The 19479-nt window shown below is 24.4% G+C and overlaps 4 protein-coding genes across 4 annotated transcripts; 1 reads left to right on the top strand and 3 right to left on the bottom strand.

The window, feature by feature from the left end:
• Positions 1–600: 600 nt before the first annotated feature.
• Positions 601–2445, top strand: OCT59_018947 (uncharacterized protein; the record flags this gene model as incomplete). The annotated part of the gene is made up of 4 exons (XM_066135707.1): positions 601–1270; positions 1363–2230; positions 2317–2355; positions 2432–2445. The coding sequence occupies exons 1-4, from the start codon at positions 752–754 to the stop codon at positions 2443–2445; spliced, it is 1440 nt and encodes a 479-aa protein (XP_066004972.1). The 5' UTR covers positions 601–751.
• A 2863-nt stretch (positions 2446–5308) lies between these two features.
• On the bottom strand, positions 5309–6388 carry OCT59_018946 (uncharacterized protein; the record flags this gene model as incomplete). The annotated part of the gene is made up of 3 exons (XM_066135706.1): positions 5309–5649; positions 5834–6249; positions 6384–6388. 3 exons carry the CDS (start codon positions 6386–6388, stop codon positions 5309–5311), a joined length of 762 nt encoding a protein of 253 aa, XP_066004971.1.
• A 5670-nt stretch (positions 6389–12058) lies between these two features.
• Positions 12059–13708, bottom strand: OCT59_018945 (uncharacterized protein; the record flags this gene model as incomplete). The annotated part of the gene is made up of 1 exon (XM_025332178.2): positions 12059–13708. Exon 1 carries the CDS (start codon positions 13673–13675, stop codon positions 12059–12061), a length of 1617 nt encoding a protein of 538 aa, XP_025175992.1. The 5' UTR covers positions 13676–13708.
• A 359-nt stretch (positions 13709–14067) lies between these two features.
• On the bottom strand, positions 14068–19451 carry OCT59_018944 (uncharacterized protein; the record flags this gene model as incomplete). The annotated part of the gene is made up of 5 exons (XM_066135705.1): positions 14068–14106; positions 14188–17506; positions 17587–18245; positions 18324–18503; positions 18732–19451. The coding sequence occupies 5 exons, from the start codon at positions 19449–19451 to the stop codon at positions 14068–14070; spliced, it is 4917 nt and encodes a 1638-aa protein (XP_066004970.1).
• Positions 19452–19479: the final 28 nt, after the last annotated feature.

Genomic DNA, 19479 nt, shown 5'->3' with positions numbered 1-19479 from the left:
TAAAGCTTACTGTCATATTTTACAGTATCTTTGAGCGTAACTACTTTTGACGTTATTTTAAATTATTATATTTTTGATTTTAAGAAAATATTTAGTATGTCATTAAATACCAAAATTGTTTTAAAAATAAAATTTTATGTTATTAATGTTAAAATAGATGAATTTTTAATAATTTATTGTTTTGTCATAATAATTATTTTTTTTTTATTTACAAGCAGATTGAAATTTTTATAATTATTAATTATTAATAATGAATTATATTATAACTGAATTCCATTTGTTAATACGAATTTCCTTTATATAATAATGATAAAATATTTCTTTTAGTTTTGTATAGAATTTAAAACAAACTAAACTAATTGGATAATACATCTTTTTGATTTATCATAATTTTTAAATTTTAATACACGTTGTTACTTATAATGATATTGATTGACTGTACTATATTTTTCAATAAAGTACCTATATACTGTAGTATAATTTTACTAACAAATAATATTTTGGTGTTGGATGATCGACAAAGATTTTTTTTTTTGTGAAACAAGTATTTTAGGTTTGGGATTTATAAAAAAGGAAATTTCATAATAATCTGTGATTTTTGTGATCATCAGCCGACTTCTTGAACACTATTGGTTTGACCCAAATAAAAATAAAATTTTGTCAATCGCTGTTGTACGTTTTAAAAGGCCCCCTTTTTTTTTAAAAAAAAAATAATAAAAAAATCTTTTTTATTCTGTTTAGACATAACAATATGGAAGAATTTATGCTTACTGATGATGTATTTGAGCAAATAAAAGATTTTGACCGTTGGGGCCTATATGAAGAAGAAAGTTTGTTAATTGATAAGTTAATATTAAATGAAGAATTAAAAGAACGTTATAAAACAAATGGTTTATGCAAAGAATGTAAGCAACCTAGAGCTTCTAGTTATTGGTGTCAATGTAAATTTCAACAAAATTTTAAAAATTGGACTAGTGGAAATCATAAAATTGATAAGTTTATTCAACAAACACAACTTAAGTCTGAAAATCATAGGGAAATTTTAGAATGGATTGAATATGATAGATTTGAAAATATTGAATACTTGACAAAAGGAGGATTTGGAACTATTTATAAAGCAATTTGGAAAGATGGATGGATAAAAAGTTGGGATTATAAGAATAATAAATGGACAAGAAGTAAATTTTATTGTAGGGCTTATGAGAATTTTCCAGTTGTTTTAAAATGTTTACATAATTCTCAAGATATTACATCCGATTTTTTAAGAGAAGTAAGTTACTTATTTTGTATATAATTTCAAGATATTGTCCTATTATAAATGTTAAGCTATCTATTAATTATTATTATTATGGATTTTTTTAGATTGGAACACATATGTTTCTAATAAAACATACGTTTATTAGTATATCACGGTGTTATGGCATTACTAAAGATCCAGAATCTAGAAATTTTATGATAGTAATGGGATATGCAAAAGATGGTAGTTTAAGACAACATTTAAATAATAGTTTTAATTCAACAAAATGGAATGAAAAGTTGGTGATTTTACATATTATTGCACAAGGCCTCAATAATATCCATCAAATGGGGTTAATTCATCGTGATTTTCATTGTGGTAATATATTAAAAGATTGTGATTTTACTTTTATTACTGATTTAGGATTATGTCGACCAGCGAATGTAAAATCATCTCAAAATGAATGTAAAGAATTATATGGAGTATTACCCTATGTAGCACCAGAAGTTTTAAGAGGAAAAGGATATACTCAAGAAAGTGATATATATGGATTTGGAATTATTGCATATGAAGTCTGTACAGGGCTTCCTCCTTATCATGATATTGCTCATGATAAATTCTTAACTATTAGCATTTGTCAAGGACTTAGGCCAAAATCAAATTATAAAATTCCTCAATTAATTCTAAACATAATTAAACAATGTTGGGATGCTGATCCTTTAAAACGACCTAAAGCAGATGAATTACAAGAGTTATTATACAATTTATGCTATGAATCACAGACAACTGAAATCAAAAAGCAAATTGAAGAAGCAGATAAAATTAATGAGAAGTTAATATCATCATCATCATTATATACTGGTCCTACTCTTTCATATACTACAAATCCTCAAGCAGTTTACACAAGTAGACTTTTAGATTTTAAAAATCTTCCAGAACCAAAAAATGCTATTGATAACAAGGATGATGATAATTCATTTGGAGAATATTCAGGTAATTAAATTTCCTAATTTACTTTACAAAAGCATTCTTTAAATATTTTATTTGATGTAAATAATTATTTTTATTTTATATTATAGAATCAATAGAAGCAATAGACTTTACTAAACTAGACCTAGGTACTTATATACATTAACCTTTTATATGATTTATTTTATTAATAATATTATTTAATAATTTATTTTTCACTTATAGATAAAAGCAGCTGAATAAAAGAAAGGAAGGGTATAAATTTCTTTATTATTTACTATTTATTTTCTTTAACATTACTACAGATATGAATATTTTATTGTTTATGATTAAATAAAGTGTTATTATTTATAAAATTATATGAAAAATAAATAGATGAATTGTATGTAATATGTTATAAAAATTGCAACAAAGTAAAAAATTACATTGTATTTATGTTTAAATATTTTAAATATTGTAAAGTTATCCAACTCAAGGGGAGGTCAAAAACCTTATTATGACCCGGTCCAGATTTTTAAGTTCGGGTTGGGATTATTTAAACACTAAGACTAGAGTAGTAAAATATTTTACGCGTTTCTTAGTTTGTAATTTAAATAATTTTTTTTATATATTACATACATACAGTATTATCAATAAATTTAAACCTCTCATCACTGATAATTTTATATTCATTTTTCCAAAGTTTGTGATAAGCTGAATAACTTATAAATCTAACTAGTGGAAAACCGCAGTTTTTAAAGTCGTTGGCGTATAATCTTAACATCCTTTTACAAATCTAATATAATGTTGGATATAAATATAAAATAACTGATAAAATTTATATTACTTCATTTCTAGACTGTAATTAGTTTTTTAACATTGAAATACAGTACATATAAAAAAAAGCATAAATAATACGTAAACTAATATTTTATTGACAGGAACTCAGGATTTTAATTTTTGGAATTATTTGCTTTCAAGATTTTTGATCATCAAAATCACGAACCATCAGCCGAAAAAAGCAGACTTGTGATAATTGCCACAGTTCTTTTATTGGTATTTCGCGATCAAAATATAATTACCGAAAATAATCATCCAGATCATATGATTAACCATCTCTTTCTACATTTCTAAATTCTTCATCTATTTTTATTTAATTCAACATCATCTTCTGCAACTTCAGACAATTCTGAAATTGTACCTTCTTCCTATCTTTTTTCTTCACTACTTTCTTCCACTGCAGAATCATATAATGAATTTATTTCAAATATTTTCTGTGATTTTTAAATTTATGTATTTGTGTATTTTGATCATATGTCTGTGCACTTTTTAGGTCTTCTTTTAAAAAATATAAACCATCACATAATTATATGATTCGCTCCATATTCTTCTAAATATTCTTCTATCACTCCTACTTTATCTATATAGTCTAACAACAATCTTTCGTTCTCTTTATTTTTATCAATTGCATTGATCTCTTTCCACTTATTGTGTTATCATCACATTTCTTTATACTACTTAAAGTATCTACCTCCTAATCTAACGCCAAAATTTCTTCGTTCAAACTTCTCTTTATATTTTTCTTTTAACACAATCTCCACTCTTACTGACTGATATTTGAAAAACTTCTTCATTTTCTAACTATTCAAAAATCACTTAAATTCTCCATAACATTTTCACTAGAACACCACTTAAGAATATTGTGAATATTGTGAAAAAGAGATTGGTACAGATGAGTCAGATGATGGTATTGTCCTGATTATTAGATTCAATCGGAATATCGGTTACTTTCTTTTCACAAGATTTACGTTTCACATGCTTCTATTCTTAATTGGTGTTCAACTCCTTCCTATTTTTGATAGTCGATTTTCTTTTTTGGGATTTTTCTTGAGAATGTGTAGCTTTTTTTAAATTTTTATCTTAACAAGATGATAATTAATGGCAGTTCTTGAGGTTTCTTGGACTAGTGGAACTTGGTGTGATAGTAGTTTTTTGTTTTTAATTTGTTTCAATTAATGAACCATTGACTAACATTTTCTTTTTTAGGAAATTCTTCAGGTCTTTTGGTCATACGACAAATTTGGTGGGTAAGTTTTTCTTTGAATTTATTATTTTAACGAAATAATTCTAAATTTCATTTTTTTTTAGACTTTTTTTTTTTGTAGGATCTGGCCCTGATTTCAGAACGTGGATCCCGGATAAGTTTTCAAACCCTTTTGAAACTTTATTAAAGATCATTATATGAACATTTTTTTCTATCTGTAGAAAACTGGTTCTGAACTTTAAAATCTGGAAAGTTTTCATCACATTATTATTTTAAAAAAAAGATTTATTAACTTTTTTATTTTTTGTAGAAATTCAGCGTGCAATTTTTGGATGGTGATAGTGTTAAGTTTGAATTTATCGAAACAAATTATTACTTTTTTAAAGAAATTAGAAATATCTTGTTTTAACATTTTTATCTTTATTTTATAGAGATTTCAGATGGAGTTTTTGGCAAATGAAAATACTAAGTTTTTGTATGTATTACAAACCTTTTTTTTTTGTTCCTTTTTTTTAAGAAAGAAAAATTATATTAACTGAATGTTTCTGTCTTTTAATTTTGTAGGGGCTTTGGATGGATCCTTCCATAAAGAGTTTCATTATCATGATTTATCTGGGTCGTACAAAAATAGGTATTGACATTGTTAAAAATATTTACTTTATTAAATTATTAAGTTTAGTCTAAATGACACTGAATGGATATATATTCCTTACATATGAATTATTTCTAAAAATTGCTTTCATTATTTGTCATTTATAACTTACTGATGATTCATTCTCTAATGACGATTTCCTTAATATGTATCAACTTTTATTTATACGATGTACTTATACTTATCATAACCATATTGTAACCAAATATTACTAGTTATAAGGTTTATATAAAATTTTGACTTTGCATAGTATGCTCATTAGACACTTTGCTGTACCTAAAAAAACGGATTTTATTTATAAAATTTTCACATACTGTATAAAAAAAACAATTTCAATAAAAAATAAATAAGTCTTTAATTATTTAGTTGTAATAATATACAAACAATAATATATAAACAATAGTATACATGTATATGATATTCATTTTTATAAATAATCAATTTTCCTTATTAAATTATAAACATCAAAAGCCAAAGGTAAATCATTAAGATTTAGAACTTTAATATTATCTAAATTAAATTCCTTCACTTCATCTTTCAAGTAAGACAAACAATCCCATTTAAAATTACTAATAGCCAAATAGTTGACTCTTTTCACCTTCATAATATATTCCTTTATACAATGTAAGATATCATCACTATTGTCTTGCATTATTTTCAATTTATTAATAAAAGTATTTTGAGAATTTTCCAAGAATATTCTAAAATCGCTTGTATTAATACTAAGAGTCAAACTTAAGTATTCAAGTTTAGAAGGGAGAACTTGTCCTAAATTTGTAAAAAGATTGAAACACCATATGTCGTACTGATTGAAAGATAATTAAGATTTTGGTAATTTTAATTAGATAAAGAGCCTGAAATTCAAATCCATGTAAATCAAGAAATTTGATATTTTTACAATATTTTATAAGTAATCTTAATAATTGTTGTTTCAATGGCCGATACCAAATACCAACTCTAAAATTTTCTAAATAGTCACCAGATTTTTGTAATAATAATTGTAATGATTTATCAATATGATATAACTTATTTATAATTAAAGATTTTAATTTAAATGGTTTAGTCAAATTAATAAATTGATTAAATCCAGAAATTAAATTAGAACAATTCATTATATGAACAGATTCCAAAACATTTAATTGTTTAAATATTTTATCTAAATTGATTATACGTTTAAAATCGATACGATAAAATATAATGATTGTATTTAAAGTATTTGAACAATTAGAATCTTTTGATAATAATAATGATTGAAATAAAGGAAAATTATCATAATATAATTGATGTAAATTAATTATTTGAGATATACGATTTTTAAATAACTTAAATACATTATTACTACTATTAAGATATGAAAGATCAGATGGACTAGTAATATAAAGATTTAAATTTTTAATATTATGAATGAAATTTTTATTTTGTAAAATTAATTCAAGAATATAATTAAAATATTTACCATTATAAGTATTTGGGATTTCAATTTCAAGTGTATGTAAATTTACTTCATTTCCAATAAATATTTTAAATAATGATATATTAATCAATCTTTTAAAATCAGATACTGAATAACTACTTAAATCTTTCAAAAAATATCTACCGTATAGCACTGCCTAAAATACCCAGGGTATATATCAATTTCACCAACTTAAAAATTGAATTATACTCGGGGTATCTTGTATGGAATATGGAAAAATTGGCCAGAATTAGCCGAATTCTTACCAGAATTAAGATTTTTTAACCACATATTATACCCGGGTATATTATAGTGGGGGTACGCGGATAGGGGGGTCTCTTATGCAGTGCTATACGGTATTTCCTGGTTTTGATGTCCTAACAGCAACTTCAAAGTTCAAACCATATCTCAACACAAGAATCAATATTAAAAGTATTCAAATATTTTAACAACCTAGGATAATTGAACAGTGTATTCAAAGGTAATGAATTATCATTAATTTTGTATTCATTTAATCTTGATTTTAAATCATTATTTAAATTGTGTAAGTAAATTTCAATAAAATTACAATTTCTGGTACGAAATGAAAATGGATCTTTCCATAATAATGGAATTGCTAAACGACACCATAATCTGTTAACTAAAATGCATGAATGTAAAGTTGAAATATCATTCTGAAAATATTTTATAATTTCATATGTTAATTCAGGTAATCTCCTTGAAACTTTTCAATAAAAAATATATATAACGGCACTAGTGATAAAATTGAGAATGATCAACAAATGCTCGGCAAAATCGAAGTGATAAAATGAAGATGTCCGCTCTGTTTGATCGGCTAGGATTTTCGGTTAGATGTTGGTGGGTCATAGGTTTCATGTTGATTATTGGTAAGAGTCAGGACGGAATTTGGCCAGTTGATGAGATCGGGACTAAGGTAATGATAAAAGCTCTCATTAATCAGAATATCACATGACAATTTACAAAACATATGACATATGATCAGAGACCCGGATTTATTCCGATATTAAATCGCAAATTTTTATCACGATAACGGAAAAAATTCCGATTTTATTCCGATAAAAAATTACCAATTATAGTAAGAAACATTTGATAATTCTAGCCGGCTTACATATTAATGCAGGCCAACTTAGGTTGCGCTAGTGACACGACAATAATTTTAGCCAAAAACTGTATAGATATTGCAAAAATTGCAAAATCACATTTTTTAATGAGACTTCTATAACGATATAGTCAATAAAATATGCAATAATTATTGGATTTACCGTTATAACACCAACAATTTTATAATTAAACTTCCACCCCCACGTGACAGGTGACATTTAAAGGGTGTGAAAAAAATAATTTTGTGAGGCAAAAAAAAACCAAAGTCCCTCAAATAAATATAAACAGTGAAAACGCGCTGGGTGTGATGCCGGTGATGAATATTGGGTGGAAATTTTGTTGGTGTTACTGGGAAGCTTAATTATTGGCTAGTTGTCACGTGTCTGAATAAAACTGTAAAAAATCATAAAAATTCCGTTTTATTCCATAATACAGCAAAAATTCCGATTTATTCATTTATTATAAAAATGGAATTTTTCCGGGTCTCTGCATAGGATACGGGATACGTATATCCTCTATTATTTACTATTAATAATGAACTATGCTTTAAAATTATTTTAATAGTATTACAAATAAGTTCATCATGTGTAACCAGATATATTATAAATGTATTTTAATCAATAAATAATTTCGTACTTTTACTCTTCCTTTTAATTATTCTTTAATTATTTTATAAAGTAAAATTTGAAATAAAATATTATTAAACAATTTATACCTCACTTATTAAAGAACCAATGGATTCTTGTGAATTATATAAACATTTTAAAACAACTTCTTTATTTGAATTTCTAGTCCAATTTTCACCCACATACTATAACTTTTTTAAGCATGGCCACTGTACGTGAAGCCCGATTTCGTTTTGGACATTGGATAATATCATATGATTTAGGAGCAATACTTTAGCAGTTGATATTTATGCACTTACTACTGATAATGTCAACAACTTTTTCTCACTTTATTTGATGCTGATCCAAATTTACTTAGACATTAAATTCTGAGCAACTGCCTTTTCTCACAGGTTTATTAGATGCACAAAGTGCCATACATGGATTTGCTAATGAATAAGTAAAATTTAAGATATTTTCTCTGCTAGGCAATTAATCGCAGAACGAAGAAATTTGCATCAGCAATTCGAAAGAATTGCAAACCGTCTCTTATTACTTACCAGCAGTTACTTGAATAAATACAATTGTATGGAAGTTTCCAAAAGGATCTACTGTCAATCCAATTAAGTTACATGAAATTTATAAGATAAACCAAAAACAATCTAACAAAATATTTTAATGGCACAAGTTTTTAAATCTTGATAAAAACCAATACTTAAATTTTAGAGTATATATCTTACAAATTAACAAGTCTTTTACATAATTATTAAATTATTTACTATTTATAGAATGATCTTCAAAATCATCCATCTTCTCAGTTTACTTGTGGTAATTCTAACAAAAAGCAAAGTAGAAAAAGTTATTAGAGATATAAGTTTCTAACATCTATACTTATGAAAAAAATATATGACTTAAGATTTACTGTTTTATTTACTGCTGCTAGTTTAAACATGTGGAATGAATTCTTTTATATTAATAAAAGAATTAATTGAGTTCATTCTAGTTATTATAAGTTCTAATCATCTGATTAGATCATCAACTTAAAAACTCTCTATGTAACTCATATTAAAACTTAAACATCTCTAAGATACTTGTATTACTTAAACATCTCAAAGATCATCACATTTACTTGTATTAAGAAGCCAACATTTCCTATTTCTGAGGCTGATTTATACTTCTTACTTTATACTATAGTAGCACAGGTAATGCAGTTCATACATTTATAATTTAAATTTAAGATTATTTTATTTAAAAGTTTTCTATTTCCTTTGCAGTTGATCAAGCAAAAAAGACAAAATATAGCCAGTGCAAAGGAAGACTTCCACTACCACCACCAAAAAAGAATGTTTAGCCTCTAAACAAAAATATAATGCAGGTAATTTACACAGCCTTTACAACCTTCTGAGAATAATTCATGTCCTTTTTATTTATATTCTTATACCTTTTCATTTTCATTATAATTCCATTTTTTTACTAATTCTAATTATTATTTGGCTGTAAATAAAGTAGATCCAGCTAAAAGTGAAGTAATTACATCATGAAATTTTTAGGTAGATCAACCCATATAATTCCACATGGATTAGTTCAATTCAATACATTCCCATATATCCGAATTTACAATACAAATTATCAAAGGCTCTATACAAATTTAAAGCCATACTGGTATATTCTAGAGTATTATTATTTTTTTAAATAGCTGTTAATTATACAATACAAAAAGGATTGGACAGAAGAAATAGCAATATCTGCAATATCTAAATAGGGATACATAATGGAAAATAGTAGAAATGAAACAGCAATATCTGCAACATATGAACGGGAACATACGATGGAATGTAGTGGCTGAAAATACCACGTGTTTTGTCATGGGTATTTGGATATTAGAACTATTCGGATTTTCACATATTTTGATGTGTATTTCCATGTGGATTTTTAGTGGAAAAAATTTCCTGATGTAACATCTGTAAATGAAGTGAACGAAGTAACTATAGCTATAGTCAAAGATGTTGTTGAAACAAGAACTTTTAAATGTATAAATTATATATAAATTTACCTTTTGAATATTCATTAAACTTATAGTATGATTTCATGCAAATATAGGTAGAAAAAAAGGAAGGAGAGAATTAATAAGATCTAGCAAGAGAAGTAGAGTTATCAAAGAAGCAAAGGAGCAATAGGTCTTCCGTGACTCTTCCAGTAAGCATGCGCATTCTGACTAATAGATCATCCCTCGTGTAATTCAGCTTGCATAGTTTTTACCAAAAATCCACAGGTAAAACGGCATCACTTCCATACATGAGATCATGACGTGTGGGACTGATAGAAAAAAAAATCTTGGTTCTTGAACAACTATGCTTTTAGTTATGTGACAGATAATTATATATTATTTAAAAAAAAATTGGCATATTTATTAATAAAAAGAATTTGTTCTATTGTATTTTTTTTTAATTATTTAGATTATTTTTAAAAAAAAAGTTCATTTATAATTAAGTAATTCCAGTATATTTCCATTAATATACCTATTTTATTAATGAATTTTTTGTTTTTTCGTTTAATTATATTTGTTTATTAGAAATACAGTGAAAATTCCTAATTTATTCAATTTTTATTAAGCATGTAAAAATTCTATTTTACTGAAAATTGTCAGTATAATTATTAAAAGCATTTAATAAAATTTCCATTTTTATTCATAAATTTATCAATCTTATTATCTTAAATTTCAGTAAAATTTTCATTTCTATTCGATATTTTTAAAAGCGCCTGATAAATTTTCGTTTTATTAAAAATTCACCAGTTTTATTAAATTTATTTAATCGATGATATTTCCGTTACTATTAAAGGATTTATCCATTTTATTAATATTTAATGATTAAAATAACTTTAATAAAACATTTGTTATTTACAAAAAAATGGAATAAATAATTCCATAAATATGTATATAATATTTATGGAGTTACAAATATATTAATCTAAATGGGCAAACATGGAATAAATTTTTTATAGGGTTGGTTCTGGAATAATTGCAGTTTTTTATTATATACACTAGTGTTTCGGACGAAACTGGTTTCGCCTAAATGACCTACAAAAAAATTCCAAATTTAGGTTTCGGAAATTTTGGATAGTTTCAGCTTGTATAGGGGCGAAACGCCGAAACGTTCGGATTTTGAAAAATAGTTTCGCCCGAAACTATAATATACAATATACACAACCAAAAATATACCTGAATTAGTAATTACCATACAAAAGGATTAATATTTACATTTTATCCCATCGGTATTATGTATACACCAATGGATTTTTTTTGTAAATTACTCCACCGGTATAAAAAAAGTATAAAAAAGTATAAAATCCATCGATGTATACGTCATACACAATGAGACAAGCCTGTTATTCCCTGGATATCTAATAAATATTCTAATACATCAATGCTCCCCTCCCTTTGATCGGGTGCCCCAAGTTATTCATTGATACCCATGGAATAACAAGTATGTATCCATATTTAGACGCATTTGTACTATTATATTGCCAGACTTTAGCACGTTATATCAAGATGAAGTGGTTTAATTATTAAACATGTTAAGATTTTCAATACATTTCTTCAGGTATAAAGTACATTACCAACCTTACTGAAATACATTCTAATATAGTTAAAGAATAAGGCGACGCAAAGTTATAAATTCGGGTTTCATACCACAATTTATATAAACTATTTTTATTGGCCAATTATATTAATATAAAAAAAAAATTTTTTAATTTGTGATTTACCGACCCGGCCGGAATATGAAAAACGAATTTATAACTTTGTATCATCGTCTAATCTAAGACGTTTGATGTGGAAAATTTATGGAAATGTTATACAAACTGGCATCATGTACACAAAGGTTTTTCATAGTGGGAACTATACCACTTTGACCAGTGAATAATATAAATATACTTTATAATAAGTAAATAACTTTAATTGTAATAATATATAAAATAATACATATAATATTCATTTTTATAAATAATCAATTTTCCTTACTAAATTATAAACATCAAAAGCTAAAGATAAATCATTAAAATTTAAAACTCTAATATTATGTAAATTAAATTCCTTCACCTCATCTTTCAAACAAGACAAATCACCACCCTTAAAATTTCTAATAGCCAAATAGTTAACTCTTTTCTTATTAATAATAAATCCCTTTATACATTGTACAATATCATCACTATTATTTTGCATTATTTTTAATTTATTAATAAAAGTATTTTGAGAATTTTCTAAGAATATTCTAAAATCATTTTCTTTAATACTAAGAATCAAACTTAAATATTCAAGTTTAGAAGGAAGAGTTTGACCTAAATTTTGTAATAATATTGAACTACGTTCAATATTACCATTTGATAAATAATAATCTTCCCATATATTAATTGAAAGATAATTAAGATTTTGTTTAATATGTTCAATTAAATTTGATAAATTGAATATTTGATAAATAATTTGACTTTCAAATTCATAAAAATCAAGATATTTGATATTTTTACAATATTTTGTAATTAATTCTAATAATTGACGTTGTTGTGATAAATCTCCAAGTATATACCCAAAATTTTCTAAATAATTACCAGATTTTTGTAATAATAATTGTAATGATTTATCAACGTGTGATAATTCATTTATAATTAAAGATTTTAATTTAAATGGTTTAGTCAAATTAATAAATTGATCAAAACCAGATTTTAAAGAATAACAATAAATTATATGAATAGATTCTAAAACATTTAATTGTTTAAATATTTTATCTAAATTGGTTATACCTTTAAAATCAATACAATAAAATATAATTGTATTTAAAGTATTTGAACAATTAGAATCTTTTGATAATAATAATGATTGATATAAAGGAAAATTATCATAATATAATAAAATTTTTTTGATATTTTGATGTAAATTAATTATTTGTGATATACGATTTTTAATTAATTTATATTCACTATTACTATTGGCATATGAAAAATTAAAAGGACTATTAATATAAAGATTTAAATTTTTAATATTATGAATGAAATTTGTATTTTGTAAAATTATTTCAAGAATATTATTAAAATATGTATAATAATAAGTACTTGAAATTTCAATTTCAAGAGTATGTAAATTTATTTCATTTTCAATAAATATTTTAAATAATGATATATTAATCAATTTTTTAAAATTAGATACTGAATAACTACTTAAATCTTTCAAAAAATATCTATTTCCTGGTTTTGATGTTCTAACAGCAACTTCAAACCACATCTCAACACAAGAAATAATATCAAATATATTCAAATATTTTAAAAATTTAGCATAATTAAATAGTGTATTCGAAGGTATTAATGAATTATCATTAATTTTGTATTCACTTAATTTTGATTTTAAATCATCATTTAAATTATCAAAGTAAATTTCAATAAAATTACAATTTCCGGTACGAAATGAAAATGGATCTTTCCATAATAATGGAATCGCTAAACGACACCATAATCTATTAACTAAAATGCATGAATGTAAAGTTGAAATATCATTCTGAAAATATTTTATAATTTCATATGTTAATTCAGGTAAATCACCTGAAAATATCTTTGAACATGACATATTGTAATTTGAAAGTTGAAAGGGGAGATAAGGTAACGAATTTTATTAACGCCAAACTGGGTAAATTATATCAATTTTCGGGAGCGAATTTCCGATATTGTCGCACAATTCATGTCAATTAATTTTGTGTAACAACATGATTTAGTAATTAAGCGCACTCATTTAAAATTACTGCATTTGGATCTAGATAGATATTTTTGCAGATCATTTATTTTGCAGATCATTTACACATAAAATTTACAAATTATTCATTCATTTAAGAAAATAAAAAAGAGAAAACAATATACATAAATTTTTTTTATACAATTTCATTCTAATAATAATATTATGTCATTAGCGATTAGACCAACGCGCCGATATCTCCTACTTAACAAAAACATTTTAATAATATATTATTGATCAACGTCAATAATATCGCATTTCCTAATAGCCTGGTTGTAATTTAATAGTTATATTAATTTTAACTAGACATAAATCAAACATAATCAAGCATAATCATAATAAATACATACCTCAATTTCATTAATGATAAAGTTATAAGTGTCATAAGCATGAGATACCAATAAACAAGTAGGAAACAATTTTTTAATCAATTCTTCATTAACATCACTTGGCCATAAATCTAAGGTAAAATCCAAAAAATATATACTTAAATTATTTGAATTTAATATTTTCATAATAGAATCATTTAACAAGAATCTATAAATAAATCTTTTTAAAGCAAGAGAAAATGCTTTAGCAGGAATAAGTTGTATGTCTTGTTGACTTTTTGGATAATAATCTATAATATTGTTAATTAAATCCTTCGTTTGTTGTATCAATGGAGTTTTAAATTTATTGTCAATATTATTAATTGTTGAATCTGCGACTTGTTCTTCAATTAATTCATAAAGTTCTACAATATATTTTAAAGAAAATTCACCAAGTATGCTTATGAATTCTACATTATATCTTGCTGATTTTAACCATCGATTAACAAAATCTAAAATAATTAACTTGTTATTTTTAACTGATAATTCTTTAATAGAATAAAAAATTGCTTCAAAAAGAAAGAGTAATTCAGGTAAATTATTTGAATTTAATGAATTTAATGATATATTAGACATTGAAGAAGAATTTTGTGGTTGAATTATTGTTGAAATTAATGATAGCTTCTCTATTGGGATTGGTTCTTGTGGTAATAACTTTTTAATATCAGACAAAATTCTGAAAGAATTATGAAATAGCTCATTCTTAAATAAAAAATTCTTCAAATAAACCTGATCTTCTTCCATTTCAAAATAAACTTTGTTAAGAACTAATTTTTTAGCAAGTTTCATCTCAATTTTTTGTAAATCAAATATAAAATTTATTTCTTTTATCTTTAATTTTTTTTGACTATATTTTAAAATCTTATCATTCCAATGATAATTAATAAAATTGATATCTTGAGCTTGAGTCATCTTAATTGATTTAATAAAATAAGTTTTACTCTCCAAAGTATTCCAAGTAATATTTTCTAAAAACTTTAGACATTTACACTTTTCAAATGGGATTGATATGACATTATCCAAAAATTCATTATGTAATTTAATTAAAAAATCCAATATTGCACATAAATGAATTCCAGCACCTTTTTGTTCAATTAAACCATAAATAATAGGAATTTCAAGATTCATAACTTGATTATTAGATTTATTATAAATTGATATTTGATGTTGAACAAAATAATCCATAATAAAATTCCAAGCAAAAGCAAATTCTTCAAATAATAATTTTAAATTGATTTTTTCTTCATCATTTTCAGATTCTTTTTCAATAAATTCATGAAATTTCATAACTTGTGCTGCTTTTCTTGTTAAATGATATTCAAGTTTAAAATTTAAAACTTTTATAAATTTAACGATTGGATGAAGATATTTTATGAGTTCCAATTTTTCATAATTTTTAAAATATAATGAAAGGAAAGGATACTTTTCTAAATTTTGCGTAAGGTTACTATAATAAAAAGTACATAAATCTTCAAAATTTGCTATTCTAATCGATTGCCAAATTTTAGGAATATTTTTGGCTCTGATATTTTTAATCCACGGAAATTCCTTTTTTATCATTTGAAGTCGTTTATCTCCATTAAAAAATTTTTTTTGATACAAATTAGGTACAAAATAAGAATGTAAAAATTGAATAAATGAATGATTAATATTCATACAATTGTTAATTTCTTCAATTAATGATTTAGATAAATAATTGTCTTTTTGTATATAATTTTTCCAATATTTACTAATAAATTCTTTTAGAAAAGCTATTGATGTTAGTTGCTGTAACACGGACATTTGCTGTGAGGATAAATCTTGATCTGTAAATGATTTAATTGAATATTTGAAGTAAGGTGATAATTCAGATAATTTAAATTCGTTGAAAATGGATTGAATTATTTCACAACAAAGTTCCGCCATATCTGAATCAAGATTTTTGATATTATCATTAATAATACTCAATCTTTTCGAAAGTTTTAAAACTTTATTGGAATTCTTAATCAATTTAAAAAATATTCTTCTATTCTGTTGATATTCAGTTATAAATACTTTCTTAATTATAATGTCAATAAATTCAAAAGGATCTCTTGAAAATAAATTTTTATAAAGAATTAATCGTACTTCAGAATTTAAAGGAATAAATTCAAGAACTCTTGTAATAAAAGATCTAATAGGAATTATATCATAATTTTTATCTAGGCTAATAAATACTAAATTTATTATATCGATTGTAATAAATTCTTGATTTTTGATAGATTTTCCCAAATAAACAATTTCTTTGATTTTTTCTATTGGAATCAAATTAATCTTTAATAGATCATCACATATTAATAATAGATCAAAATTAAAAAAATTTAAAGATTTTTTTGTATCATTGATTATGAATAGGATATCATCCGTATCTTGTTCCCATGGTTTATCATCACATATATTTTGTAGAATCGAGTTTATTACTCTTCTAAAAAGATAATAATCAAGATTTCCATAAACGATGAAATCATTTTGAGATTTTGTGATGATGTCTGGAAATTTTTCAATTAATTTCAATTGGATTAAAATATTATCTATATATTCCCACCAATAAATGTGAAGTAAAAATAGGTCATTAATAATTTTATCTCCAATTAAATTCTTAAAAACAAAATTTAAAATTTCTTCGCTGATCGATTTCTTAGTAGTAAAAGTTGATAAGATGATTTTAATAAAATCATTATAATATAATTCTGAATATTTTTGTAAATTTTCAAAATTCCTATTAATAGAAATTAAGTTATTCTTAAAATCTTCAACAAAATCTTCATGTAACTCGCTATAATAATTAATATTTTCTGAATTATTATATCTTATTATATCTAATTCTTTATAATAAAGATTTTTATAATTATCAATTTGATTCATAAAATAATATGAAAAAGGAAATTTAAAATCTTTAATAGCAATTGAGTTAGAAATAAAATATATTGAAGATTTTGGTTCAAATGAATTATTAATACCATCATTACTCGTATCATCAACATCATCTAAAGATTCATTCTTGGTTACATCAAATTGTTGAAATAAATTTTCATCAGAATGTTCTAGAGTTTGTTGTAATGAATACAAATCGACCGTATTTTCAGGGAATAATCCACCAAGTTTATTGGCAGATATTTTAGCGCGTTTGACAAATGGATTTGAATTAAGCTTTTTAACACTTCCAGTAGCGTGTAATATAATGTTCCAAAATTTATTATCTTTTAAGATATCAAAATGTTCCAACATGTCTGATTGTATTTGCAATTTTGTCATTATATAATATAAAATATCTTCGCTCATCCTAGTATAAATTAATTTATTAATAATAAAGAATTAATGTTAAAAAAAAGACGATATAATATTAATAAAAAAAAAACTTACGAATTTGGAACTACTAATGTCTTGCCTTTACAATCGCAAATTATAAATATTTTACTTAGTAACCAATCATTGATTTGTCGGACAGTTTTGTTTAATATTTCTTTTACTATTTCTAAAAATAAATGTTTGACATAATTTACTTTTATTTGTACTATCAGTTTTGTTGCAGCAAAAATTTGAGCATCTGAAAATTTCTTTACTCTTTCTATGGCAATACTTGTTAAATCTCGCCAAATATTATTTCTTTGATTAAGTAAAGGATATATACGATCTAACTGTTGAAATACCGAAAAAATAAAGTCGCTTTCATATGATAATTTATTGATTTTACTTATATTAAGTTTTAATAAAAGATTTTTAAACCAAGTTATACAGATTTTTGGTATTTTCTCAGAGAATTCATTACGAAAACAATTATCTAAAATTTCTGGAAATATATTTAATAATTCCAAAGTGTGAGACTGAGATATCAACTCTAATGATTGAATAATTTCCTCTCCGAGACTATCATTAGCAATAGATTTGCCGTGAGAAATATTCGCTCGAATTCGATCAATAAAACACTTAGAAACACTTTTATCAAATGCAATATAATGCAAAAGAATATCATTCCAGAGTTTAAAGAGGGAGTCCATATTATGACATAATTGAATTAACCACTAAAAAAATATTCAAAAAAATTTCATAAAGTCAATATACAGTAATTCTCTATTTATATTTTAAATTTTTAAATTTACCTTGCCAATTTTAACATAATTTTTAAATTCAATACCCTTGATATAAGGTATAATTATTTTAACCTCTTTAATAAACTTTGCCAATAAATCATTAGGATATTTCAAAGTTTTTAAATGTTCAATGAAGGTATAATTGGGATCAACTTCAGCCGCGATTGTAAAAATAATGAGCCAATCAAACTTCATATGAAAAGCATTATGTTGAACTAAAGTTGTAATACCAGTGTTCATTTTCTCTCTAATGTCTAAAGGTAAAGTTTCTTGTTTGTAGTTTTCAAGTGCTTTAAGCAAACGCTCAGATATAAAAGAAGCTGATAATTCATAATGTCCATATCTTTGAACATAATATCCCAGGAGAAGACATAAGAATAGTCTTTTTTCTTTAAGTTTATCTTCCATACGATTTACAATGAATTTAAGACGTAAAGCCCAGACCGTAAGTTCTGTATAATGAGTTAACAAATGTTGATATTCTTCAACTTTATTTCTAAGATTATTTTCCTTGATAGTATTATAAATATAATCTACAAAAGCAAAGTCGTCTATATTATTGTGATGAATACAATATCTTTCAGATAAATTAATATTTTTCCATATATCAAACTGATCAATCCTCAGAATATTCAAAATGCGACTTTCTTGATCATCATTTCCTTCAAACACATTTTTTCCACTTTGTAAGAGGCTTCTAGTTACATGAATAACATATTTATACTGTATGTCACTTGTATTTAATACAGAAATTGTGACTGGATCAGATTGCCAATATGTTGGATGTTGAGGATATGGTTGATGAAGTTGCACAATAGGTTTTTCCCACAATCCTAATTCTTTTACATTACCAAGGACTACAGGATATCCATGTTTTTCAATATTCTCTGGCAAATGAACATGGAAAATAACATTTATTTCATTGATTTCTTTGATACCATTTTCTTTTTGAGAATTTAACCATTCAAAATCCTTATTTTGCATATTATTATAGTTATTACTTGAAGACGGAAGGACATTGTGCCCATTTTTATTCAGGAAATTGATATTATTTTCTTTATTATCGCTTTCGCTATCAGGTTCAGGAATAAACGTTTCTAAAAATGATTCAAATTCTTCGTCTGTGATTTCTGTCATTTCTGGCTTACAAATAATTTTTATATTA

This window comes from Rhizophagus irregularis, chromosome 28 (genome assembly GCF_026210795.1).
Source record: "Rhizophagus irregularis chromosome 28, complete sequence".
Taxonomy (NCBI): domain Eukaryota; kingdom Fungi; phylum Glomeromycota; class Glomeromycetes; order Glomerales; family Glomeraceae; genus Rhizophagus; species Rhizophagus irregularis.
Note: the sequence above shows the minus strand (reverse complement) of the source record. Positions and strands in the feature narration are given on the sequence as shown.